Source organism: Haemorhous mexicanus, chromosome 3, assembly GCF_027477595.1.
Source record: "Haemorhous mexicanus isolate bHaeMex1 chromosome 3, bHaeMex1.pri, whole genome shotgun sequence".
NCBI classification, from domain to species: Eukaryota; Metazoa; Chordata; class Aves; order Passeriformes; family Fringillidae; genus Haemorhous; species Haemorhous mexicanus.
In genome coordinates, this window is record NC_082343.1 from 55,697,338 (window position 1) to 55,709,510 (window position 12,173).

The window sequence follows — 12,173 nt, forward strand, 5'->3', positions numbered from 1 at the left end:
CTTTCCTTTAATAATGAAAGATCTTGATGCTTCTTTTAACAAGTTACCATGACAAGTTGCAATCTGGTTATTAACTGCCTGCTTTGCACAAATGGCATCTATCGTGCACAGTTCTACCCCACAGGCAAGGCAAAAAGGACCAGCTCGCTCCTCATCTGTGCTGTGGAAATAGAAGACTGGCATGGCATTTGCTCATGAAAAGAGAGTGAGAACAGGGACACAACTACTGAATTGCTGAACTGCCTTTAGCATAAGACATGCCCAAGCCAATACCTGTGGCATCAGCTGGTCTCAGCCATTCCCCATCATTCCTCAGGATCTGCACAGACAATGCACAAGCAGCCTATGGCATCTCTTTGCAGTGAAACAGCATTGGAAAACTACAGTCCCTTTTCAAAGTGTGCTGTTGGACATGGGCTTGGGAACAAAAACCAGGGTGAGTTTTGGAAACTTGCAGCAGAGCAATACCAGTGTTACTGCTGTTGTTAAACTGGTGTACATTCCCCCTTGGGACGTCTGTTCCAGAATAACTGGCAGACGAACTCCTCGAAGTAAGGATGCTTTATTGCAAACAACAGAAATTGATTAAAATATATATTCCAAAGGAAAATGGTTTTTTTTGATGTCTTCTTTTCCATACATCATTACATGTTCTTACATATGATTTGTACCTGAAATGAAATAAAACATCTTAAGACGAATTAATAAAAAGAAATAACTTAGAATAAGGAAGTTTTCAAATGAGCTGTAGGTAATGTTAGGTTGTCTGTACTTTATATACTTCCCTCCAGGGGCCATATCTTTGAACGTGAAAATGAAATGTAGCATGGACAGATGATCTATTTAATTAAATATAAAAAAGATATTTTTTTAAAATTTTGCATCATAATTATGATTTCTTTTGGAACACTAAGAGGGTAAAATCTTACAACTCTAAATCAGTATTTGTTTTCATTAAGGTATTTTTGTTTTGTTCTAAGACGAGCAGTTTGTTGAACCCTTCTGCCACTGCACTGCTGTCTTCATCATCACTAAATGTAACCCAGTGACTGAAATCTTTCCGATTGGGTTGATTTAAATTTTCTGAAGTGTGTGCTGGAGAAGTAGCTGATGGTGCCTGTGTGGAAAGAGGGAAGGAAGAATGAATGTCCAGGTCCAGAAGACTGGTGTTCTCTGGAAGGGAGCTGCTATCCAGTTGTTGTGGATGCTGGCCTGCTGGTGCAGAAGGGCCCTGGAGCTTCACTATCAGTTCTGCAGCACTTGGTGCCAAGGGCTGAGTTGTGCTGTTTGCTGGGCCAGCAGAGGCTGAGAGACCTGAGCGAGCAGGGCCATGAGTCTGGGGGCAGGAGCCAGGGTTGTTGTTGTTGGAGTTGAACAGTGACCCACTAAAAAGGGGGCTGTCACTGCTCTGGAGAACTTGGAGGTGAAAAGCTGCAGGAGCCGACTTCTTTCTTCGTGGTGGCACCTTTGGGGCAAAGGGAGCATTCTGGGGAGGCAGTACAATGGCCTCAGCTGTGCTTGCTGACAGGGGCTGCCTTTCACTGCTTCCTCTGCTCTCTTGAGGCTTCCCAGCTTGTGTTCTGGGTTTAGGGACTGGAGTGATCTTGGTTGGTCTAAGGATAGCTCCAGCTTCTAGATGGGGCTCTAGCAAGACAAAAGGAGACTGTGCTGTCTGTTGGTCGAATTGGTCTTCTGGAGACATGGCCTGAGGAGGAAATGGAAGAAGAAATGTGAGGACAAAAAGGGACCTTAAACTCTGAGTCCCTACTGGTACAAGTCTAATTGACAGCGTTAATAAGAAAAGCTGACAGTCCTGGAATAAAAAAAAGCACTACAAAGAGGAGGCTTGACAGCACAGTGCTCCACTGTACCTGCTGGGCTCTGGGCTCGTGCATTGCACCTTGCACTCACCTTCAGAGAGCTAGTGAAGGACCAGGACCCTACAGCCTGTTTAGTCACAGCTCTTTCTGACCATCTCCCTTTTCAGGTTAGGATTTTTGCTCGGGGCCAAATTAACACAGTTCTGAGGAGTTATTTATTTGTTACATCTCTCTGCTGACTAATATTACTTAAGCAAGATCGCATGGGGAGGCCCATGCCTTTAGGTGTAGCTTATTGGGATAGATAAGGTTGAAGGAGAATTAGCTTAAGCTAACGCAATAAATGCATTAAGGGCTGTATCCTGTCTCACTGATGCTGGCAACTGAAGATAAAAATAAGCTCTCAAAGTCCAGTCTACATCCACCATTTAAAAGTATATAAATAACAAGCCCAGCGCAGTCTAAGAGGGCAAGGACTGCTTCAGATTTCTCACACTCTGTGTGACTGAATAATAAAGAATTTAAATTCTTTATTACTCTTGCATAGTATTAAAATATAATGTACAGGCTTTTTCATGAAGGCAAAATATTTAGTCAGTATCTCATGCTGGACATATCCCTTGCCACTTCATCCTATGTGCTGTTAAGTTGCCTGCATTTGACTGTGGTAGAGGGGGATTGGGTAGAGGTTTCCAAGTACACAACTCCCATCTGACCTCCCTCAGATGGTGGAAGGAGTGGAATTCCAGGGCAGAGTCAACCTGAAATAGATCTATTCCTGCAGAAGCTCTGACATAACTAACACCAAAATAGCAATCCCTCTCAGCACCTTTCAAGAGTGACTTGGGAATGGTGAGAACCTAAACAAAACAAACTGACCGTCCTCGGCACAGACTGTGCTGTCTGGGTTGGGTTTTTTGGTGAATCTGCTAAGTAAAGAGAGCACAAAGTCCATTATAGAGAAGGGGCAAATGCCTTTACCAAAGGAAGGTAATGCAGGAGCCCTAACAATTTAGAAGAGAGCTTCTTTAGCAGAGATTCTGTCAAAGGAAGAATAGAAAAGACTATATTTGTCTTTCCTCTTGTATTCAAACTGCTTTACAGGTTAGATAATCATTTTACCAGCTCTAGAGGTGAACTATTGTCTCCATTGTAAAGACCTGACATATATTAAAACCTGAACACCTATAGCTTTGTATTTTTAAGAATATGAACTCTTGAGTAGACTCCAGAATTCAAACTGAAAGGCTGAATCCCATTACAAGGTGTGTAAGAAAAGTAAGAAAGGACACAGGACACAGAACTGATGAAGAAGCTGCCTCAAATCCTTACAGAGCAGACCACTCATGGTCAAAATTAGAGACTGTGATAAAGAACAAATGAGTCTTAAATCCTGACAAGGTTTAGACAAACCAGAAGAAAAACAAGAGAATGGACTGACAAATAGAAGAGCTGCATATGGCTCTCTTTCCAATCTTTCTTGCATTTTTATGCCTTAGTGACTGTAATACACAAAATTATTCCAGCACCTGCTGACTTGACTGGACTTCCTGCAAAAAACAACCAGCCCACCCCTCCAACATTCACTAATGGAGGCTGGGTGCATTTTGCTGCAACTCTCTTACATTTTCCCCCTTGACTCTGGTCCTTTGCAGGGGCACTGGCTTCTTTGGAGTTGGAACTTTGGGTGGGGGACGATGAGGCACAGGCACTGCTCCTGCCTGCACCCCTTGAAATGATGCTGACTTTGTGATGCTGGGAGGAGCCTCGGGTTTGGAGGAAGTTTGGTTTCTGGTTGGAACAGGCTTTACTGCATCTTCCTGTACTCCTGAAAAGCAAAAGCAAATATGGCATCTCGGCCTGATCAGAACATAGATGCAAGATAATTTCTTTCACAACCACATTTCCCAAAATGTTCATGCCTATAGGGCCAACTCAGGTCAAGAAGGTAGGTTTTGGAACTAAGCACTCTGCAATCCTGTAACATCTGTAAGAGGCTGTTAGGGGAAAACTTCCCTGTCTGAAATAATTTCATGCCGAACCAGCAGTGCTGTGCCACCATTAGGCCAAGTGGAAAAAACATTGGCTGGCAGTTCAGGAGTACTGGGCTCAAGCTCAGAGCATCCTTTTGCCATTATCTGGAAAACCAAGTTAGTGATACCAAATGCGTCTTGTAGAGTGTTTTAGAAAGAACTGTAAATGCCAACTGGTGGTACAGTACAAGGGACTGGAAGTGATGCTGACCAGACTTGTTTTCTTACCCACACCAAGTGAATCTGAATTTCAAAATCAATGGAGAATAAATCTCATTTCAAAATGAAATGAACAGCACTGAGGAACAAACATCAAGATGCCTTTATGATATTTCTGAATAAATGGGATTGTTCCAGATTGTATTCATTCTAGGTATAAATGAAAAGGGGTGGTTTGCTCCTAAACTGAGAGCCTTGCAAACTCAGGCAGCCATTTTCATTCATACAGCATCAGCAGAAAGACTGCATGCAACCCTGGGGGGTACATTCACAGTACCTAAGCTAGTTTTGTGCCCTAACTTGCCCTTGCAAGAAGCTCTCTTCTCCAGGGACTACACAGAGAGCCTAAACACAGAGTAGCCTTTTAGCTTAGCTATTCAAGCTGAAGTAGTGCAAGCTTTTATCTAGGTTACAGCTGTACTTGCTGTCCAAATGTGAACAGAATCCAGGTTATTCCTCCTAGAGCTGCATTTGCTCTGTAGTTCTGCTTGGAATAGTGAGCATTCAGTAAATAGAGCAGCAAATATCCTTTATGCAACTCCGAGCTAACACAGGCACCATCAGTTTAGTAAAATCCCATCTTTATATTTTCATTTTTCTGACTAAATCTGGGCATAAATAACCCAAGGTTCTACTAGTAGCAGGTTCTACAACAAAATATAAAATTTTAATAATTTTGAAAAAAAAATAATATTATCAGAACTGACAGAGGATTCCACATAGAATTTTGCAAGAATGTGTTCAGGTGAAATTCTGAATAGGAATATGTGCATCTGGGCTATGGTGAGATGAATAAACCTACAGTTTTCTTTATTTAAAGATTTTTAGAAGTCAGTTAGAAAGCTGTGCTTACCTCCTTTGGCCTCCATAAGACATCTAATAGCTTCTTCTGCTTCCTCAGCTGTGGTGGTTTTGATCTGCTTGACGTTGTAAGGTTTGCTTATTCCAGTCCGGACTTTGGGCTTTAAAAAAACAGGAGAACGAGCCATCTTGAGAAAACTGATTTTTCTTGTACACCTCTAATTTTACAGCTAAGCTCATACACCTGTGGAATTCTGTTCTTGCAAGGGGCTATTCAGTGATCTATAAATTCTAAAGAAATGGGAATCTTTTAGCAAATGGTACATCTTTGCTGGCAGCTGACAGAAGACCAGTGCCTGAGTGCCACAGCTAGTCCCTGAGCCATCCCTTGTTCAATGCATCCGGGTCCTCATCCAAGACAGGAGTGAGGAGGCATTTCCACATTCTGGTCTTGGTCTCCCCTCAAGGGACTAACAGCCTTGCTGTCAGTGGTCAAGACTTTTCCTACATTCTGGGCACTAGCATGGCCCACTAAAACAGAGGTGAGAAAAGAATTAAACCATATGATGATAGTGTTAAAAATTCAAGTTAGCATCTGTCAGAAAACAGCAACAGTGCTCTGGTCTTACACCACTCATTCTCTCTCTCCCTCTTTGGCCTTCCTAACTCCTGTTAACTTACTAACATTTTTGTGCTGCCTACCAGGGCCTACAGTTTAGTATTACAGTACAAGAAGTTATCTTGGCATTTTCAGCTCAGACATGTGATGGATTCCTTCCTGGTATGACAGGTGCATCCTGTACGTGATTCTCCGTGTGGATGGGAGGGACCAGGCCAATGCCAAGGGGCCATGCTGAGCAGCAGGACTCACTGGCTGCTGAGGGGCTCCGGGAAGCAGCTTTGCTGTTGCCAGGATGGAGCAGGTGGAATGGCTTCCTGGAGAGAGGGAACCATCTGAGGGGGACTTTTTGCCTGATGTTCCAGCTGGAAGAGGAATAAAAAATGTCTTTTTACATTCAAGAGCTGGTACAAAATTTTATCTGCAATGGAGCGAAACCAATGTGCATTCCATCAGCCTCTCAAAATCTTGAACTGTTTCAGCAAGCAGTTTTGTAGTTAGTCTTTCTTTCATTTAATTAATTAGATAACCTCAGCTGAGCACTAATATTGCATTCTAGGCACAGAAATCCAGATAGCAATGCTGGCGCTTCTGTGCAACAGACTCAAAAATGAATGGGAATAATCCTAAAAAACTCATCATCTTTCAGGTGAGCATCACAGAGCTTCTAATTTGAGTCTGGAAAATGTACACAAGAGAGAGACTTTTGGGCTGCAAGAAAAACATGATGTATACCTTGTCTAATACAAGAGGCGAAGATGATTATGCTCATCTAGCAATCAGCTTTTATCCAGAAGTAGCCATAAAAACAGGAGTAGCACAGCTCTGAATGGCATCTCAGGGGGGCAGAGCTTAGTAAAAAGCATCACTTCCCTTTGTGCCTCACTGAAAATCATAATCCACTTTGCATTTCTTTCATAAACACAAGAATTGCTTACGAAGAAGAAAAGGACAAAAACTGTCCAGAAGAAGTACTTAGTCAAAGGTTTTTAAAATTCTGATTACAATTAATTCAGAATCCAAAAACTGCAAGAAAACACTCAGTGACTTCAAAAGTCAGCAGGCATAAGTACCAATTATCTTTATTGCCACAAAGTGGCTGCTCAACTCACTAACCTGAGTGGTGAGCCAGTATGAAACATATTGGCTATTCTATCCTTACAAAAGACAATTTCTTCTGTGGAGTAACTGTCCTCCTGAAGACAAACTTCTCCCATTACTAATGGCAGTAATACTCAGGCTGAAACAAGCTGGGAAGCAAGTACAAGTCCCTCGACAACCTGACATTTCAGAACAAGGTATGACCTTCTTTGTCACCCAGACACAGCAGGCAAAAGCTGTTCAGCTGGGGCCAGCATCACATCAAAGAAAGTTCAACTCACCGGGAGGGGGAGGCCTCTGTGGTGGCTGGAGAGGCCGAGGCCGGGTAGGAATGGACAGAGACCTGCTTGGAATGCGGCGGCTGCGTTCCCCACTTGCCTCCAGCTCCCGCTTCAAATCAGCGAGGTCTGCATCATCTAGGGACATTTTAGGAAGTGTCTGAATTAGATACACACTGGGTGAGGCACATCAGATCTGAGAGATCAGGAGAGAGGTGACTATGAGTGGCAAGCCTCAGCCAGGTCTCTCAGCAACACGAAAGCTCCATTCACATTTTTTGCTCTCCCCCAATGTCTGCCTGCTCCCACTGCATCTACCCTTTTGTCAAAGGCTTCTTTCTCTCTCTCTCTCCTTTTCCACCATTTATTAGCTGTTTGCACCAACACAAAGAATGCCTGCATCTCATTCCAGGGTTACTAGGCACCTTGTTAGATTCTGAGATTTTCACAGCCAGACTTAGTGGCAACCTGCTCCCATTCAAACTGTCATGGCTAGTCATGGTGAATCCCTTGCTCTCCATCCCAAACACAGGAATTCCATTTGAGGATTAGACACCTTCTCTTCCACAGGAGAACTGTTTTTATACCAGAGAAAAATCTGTCTGAATGGCTCAATCACGACATCTCTGCTTTCCAGCAACATCTCCTAAAAAGTACAGCTGCCTCAATCTGCTAGCTCTTGGCTACACCTTACATCCTAACTAATTACTCAGTCTTTCATCCCACCTAAGCCCTTCTGACAGCTGGAGAGGGGAGAAGTATGGATTGCTTTATTCTCCCCCATCTGCTACAGCGAAGACTTTCATTTCAGTCCTCTCACCCTGCCACGGCTGCCCAGCTATGCAGCTCTTGTTCTTTAGAGCTCCAAGATTCACTAGGTTTCGTTTTGTCCCTGTGTTTTGGAGAGATGGGGAAGGAATTATGCAGCAGCAGTCTCTTGCACTTCAGGCATTTGTAAACAAATTCTTGTTTTTCAGAAAGCTGCGCTCTGCAGGGGATCAGGAGCTGCCTCACAGCTTCCTGCTCCCACCTAGCAGCAGATGGCAGCCACAGAGACAGAGCCTGTGGTCTGCCCAGCCCGCCCTCCCTGTGCTCTCTGCATTTTTAGTACTTCTAAGCTGCAGATATGGGCTCATCAGTAGGACCCGAGGAGTCATGCAGGCACCTGGAGACATGGTTTGAAGTCCTGGCAGTAAAACTGAACACAACAAAAGCCAGCCATTACCACTCAATTCCATCCCTGAAAGGCTGCTGGCAGGGACATCAGTTTTGTGAAGCTGTGCCCTTCCCTGACCTCAGAAACACACACATACTATTGTGCCTGTCACTGTTTTCCATCCGTGCCTACCACCAGCTACACAGTCATCATACCTTCAATTATAAGTTATTCAGGCAGAATTGGAAGCTTATGGAGGAATCTGAAATTGCAGACACTTTAAGATTAATTGAATATATCATATTTTGAGTTGTGTGAAACCATGACCCCACCCTGACCTCCTTCAAACTATACTCCATTACCTCTGTTTACTTTGTGATATTTTTTTGTGGAGAAGAGTAAGTGTGAGTGACAAGAATCACTGCAATTCTCTGTGGCTTAATGAATCATCACACAATAGGCCAGAGGTGGTTTGAGGGCAAGGCACCCTATAATACAAAGTGATTGACTTCACAGTATTTAATAATGACTGATTACTCCTTTACTCAGGGAAAGGCTTTTGGGTCTGGCCACACTGAACTCAGCCTATGACTCAAGGTGGGCAAGAAAGCCATAAATCACTCTGTTTGGAAAATCTGTCTGTGTAAGTGTACGAATTTCATTTAATCTTTTTGAACTCTACTTCTGACTCAACCTTTGAGGGTATTAAAAGTTTTCACTTTTATGTCAGAAGACAAAGCACTTCTGAGAGAGTGCAGAATGACAGCTACTGAATCACTGCTGTCACAATCAGGTGTTTAATACATATCCCAGACTATCAATGCTTGGCCACTCAAGCACATCCTGATCACATCCCTTTGTAAGACCCTTGTAAGACTGGCTTGGCTAGTTCTTGACTCAGTTTTTATCAGTTTTCTCTCCACAACTTTATCTTCTTTTTACCCAGTCACTTCACAATAACGTGCAAACGAGCCAGGTAACCATGGAAAAAGGTTACACATTCATGAAGTACCTAAAGAATGATTATATGTATATATATTCTATGAACCTCGACTCCTTCAGGAATAAATCAAATGGGAACAAAGGAGAAACTTCAGGCCTCTGAAGTAATTTGGACACAGCAAACTGCCAGCTTACAGCTAACTCTTCTGCCATTACTACTGCTCAAAGGACAGAGCTGAGCCCATCACTGAATCAACAGGATTATTCTGGTTTGATTTTGCTTTGGTCCTCACCAATAAGAAAATATTATACAATTTTTTTTGTTTTATGTTCTGGTGCCAAACAACATGAAATGGATAAAAAGATTAATTTCCTCTGGCTAGAAAAGGAAAACCAGCATTTTCCAGCTTTCCTGCCTTGCCCTAGCCTAGAGAGAAGGAGAATCATCATGAGTTTCATCATTTGTATTGCTGTTATGCCTGAGGATCTCAACTACAGTCACTAACTCAAGGGGAGTTGAGCAAGAATAGGTATTACAGGAGAACCTAGAATGAAAATATAAAGGAACAGGGAAATACATACAACAGAAGAACAAACAATAGTCCTTCAGGTCTTACCTTAAGGAAGGTGGATACTTTACCTTTATACAGGCGGGGGGTTTGTCCAGATTTGTTTGAAAGAGCTATGGATGCACAGTGTCCAGGGCACTCCGACATATCTTCTGCTGTGTCGGCTGCTAGGTGTTGACACAGAGCATCCTCTAAATAATCATCTTCATCCTCTATATCACCTGGATTAAAATATTAGGTAACAAAGAATTAATGAGAAAATTCATTCTCTGTCTCTCTACACTCCCAATTAATTAATCTATAGTATCAGTTAATTTAATAATTTAATATATAGGCTTGGCAAGATTCTTGTGTAACCACGCCATGTGTTTCATTACAGTGTGTCTCTACAGACAGCTGTACCATACATTGAATTTGCTAACATATAACACTGAATTGACAGGATGATCTAAGTACCAGTTCTATGCCCAGGCACAGAGTCAGGTCACGGCTTTAATTACAGTTGTCTTTTTAAGAAGTGTGGCTTCAATACAAATTAAGGTGCCACTGACACTCATACTGTACTGCACTGATTCTGTGTAACTAAGATCAGCAAAGCAATTTCTCACTACTTAGCTTAGAAGCATGTTGCTTACCTTCTGACTCATAGTCCAAACTTGAGAAGTCAAAATTTTCTTCCAGGAGGTGGGAGTTTGCCGTGGGGGACATGGGGACAACGCTGTCTCGTTTTCGAGCAATTTCCTCCTGAAGGCCCTTTAGCCAGTCCTTAGTCTTGGGCTGGATCTTCACTGTTCTGCCTCTAACCTAAGCACAGAAAGAATTGTTTCACTTTGCCAAGCACCTTCAAAAAACAAGAATACTAGAATAGAACAATCAAGTTCTGTCAGCCTGTTCAGAATCGCACAGATCACAGACTCTAGGGTGGAAGGGACCCAGAAGGATCATCAAGTCCAGCTATTAAAGGAATGGCCCATGCAGGCATTGAACCCAGGACCCTGATGATATTAGCACCATGCTCTGACCAAGTTGTACAAGTGCTTCAGAAATTGATGCGACTAAAGCTTCACTTCAGAAGCCAAATGGAAAGGAAACACTCTTCTTACCCCCACAACCAAGTTTTCAGACTGTAAAAATATTCTTGAAAGAAAATGAGCTTCACAGCTCAAAAGCACTGCTGCGGCATTTGGGAAATACTGGAGAAATAGGTGAAACATAAAATACTGTCAAAACGACACTGGACTAGCAATATTGGCATGAAAGAGTGCCATTCTTGAGTCAGCAGCTTTAAAACACACAAGAGTTTTGTATCTGCTGCAACCTCTAAGGAGACTGACCAGAAAATCTTATTTGTGATGCATATGGAAGGTGTATTTTCAAACACATTAGGACTTCAGCTGCTTCTGTGTGTTGCTTTATGACATTTGGGGTGAAAGGCAGACAAGACAGCAGCTTTGACAGGAAAATCAGTTTAAAAGTTCCCAACTCAGATTCCCAGCACCTTCACATACTGTGTGCACACAACTGTGTTTCAGTCTGTGCTGTAAATTACATCAATGGCAGGAGTCAAATTAGAAGACAAATTTGCAAATACGAAAGAAGAATGAGAGTTAAAATCCATTACTTCAATATTAAGTTTACAGGGCAGTACCACAAGCAGTTTTTTCAACAGGGGGTCGATGATTTGTAGAGTATGTGTGTGGGAAGGAAAAGCAGGGGATGTGAAGGTAAATGCCTACTGCTAATGCTGGATTTGCCATGGAAGCCAGTGAATCACGCTACAGCTTAGCAGAAGGAGCCTATTTGATACAGTGGAGAAACAAAAAAATCTCCAAACCACAATCATGAGGATGCTTTGGCAACAGTATGAAGTCACACAGAATGTCAGAACTGCTTCAAGCAGCCACAACTATGAACAAGTTCACGTGTTCTGCACAGGTGTCAGAGGCCAGATCCTAAGCACTGCTTGGGGTCCATGAAAAGTCACCTCATGCCATCCTGAAACTAAAGTACTGCAGTAGTAGCCTCAGCAGATGTGAAAGTAAAGGACTTCATGAGCACTAACTCCCTTTGAAACAATGCTGCTTGATTTAGGTAGAAACTCAAGTACCTCACTCTAAGCAACCACTTTTGAGAAATTTGTCATGAAGTTATTATTACAGGTTTGAGAAAGTCTTACTTTGGCACCATCTATATCCATAACACGAAGAGCTGACTTGCTGTCTGCAAATGTCACCAGCATTTGACCTCCACAGATCCTAGTGAAAAAAGGCAGAGAAAAACCATTTTATTTCACCCTTGAATAAAATCCTTTAAAGGCTAGCATGATAGAAAACTACCACATAGATCTATATACAGCATACTTATGCAGTGCTATGCATTTGGTTTTAGTTTACTTTCCTTCACAATGCTATTTATCGAGGAGGAGCAGGTGATCTATTAATCCCAGCTGGGCTCCTTTTCCCTCCAATCCTCCCTTGTGTGACCCCAGCACCCTGCCCTTTTTTGGATCACCCCTGGAACAGCAGGACAAACATCTCAGTAACTGTTGAAAGGATACCCAGTCCAATATCTACACCCCCTCTGGACTAACTTCCATGGTTCTGCATCTCCTTCACCTCAGATGACATGATGTTCC

The 12,173-nt window shown here is 42.7% G+C and overlaps 1 protein-coding gene across 2 annotated transcripts in view; it reads right to left on the reverse strand.

Annotated features, from left to right (window-relative positions):
• Positions 1–546: 546 nt before the first annotated feature.
• SYNJ2 (synaptojanin 2) overlaps positions 547–12,173 on the reverse strand; it is a 66,002-nt gene continuing 54,375 nt past the window's right edge. For both annotated transcript variants that reach the window (XM_059841909.1, XM_059841910.1), the window contains 8 exons: positions 11,715–11,793; positions 10,174–10,342; positions 9,610–9,759; positions 6,875–7,009; positions 5,745–5,857; positions 4,926–5,034; positions 3,446–3,648; positions 547–1,705 (listed from right to left, as the gene is read on the reverse strand). In XM_059841909.1, coding sequence (XP_059697892.1) covers positions 926–1,705; positions 3,446–3,648; positions 4,926–5,034; positions 5,745–5,857; positions 6,875–7,009; positions 9,610–9,759; positions 10,174–10,342; positions 11,715–11,793 — 1,738 coding nt within the window. In that variant the 3' untranslated portion in view covers positions 547–925. The remainder of the gene's footprint in view (positions 1,706–3,445; positions 3,649–4,925; positions 5,035–5,744; positions 5,858–6,874; positions 7,010–9,609; positions 9,760–10,173; positions 10,343–11,714; positions 11,794–12,173) is intronic.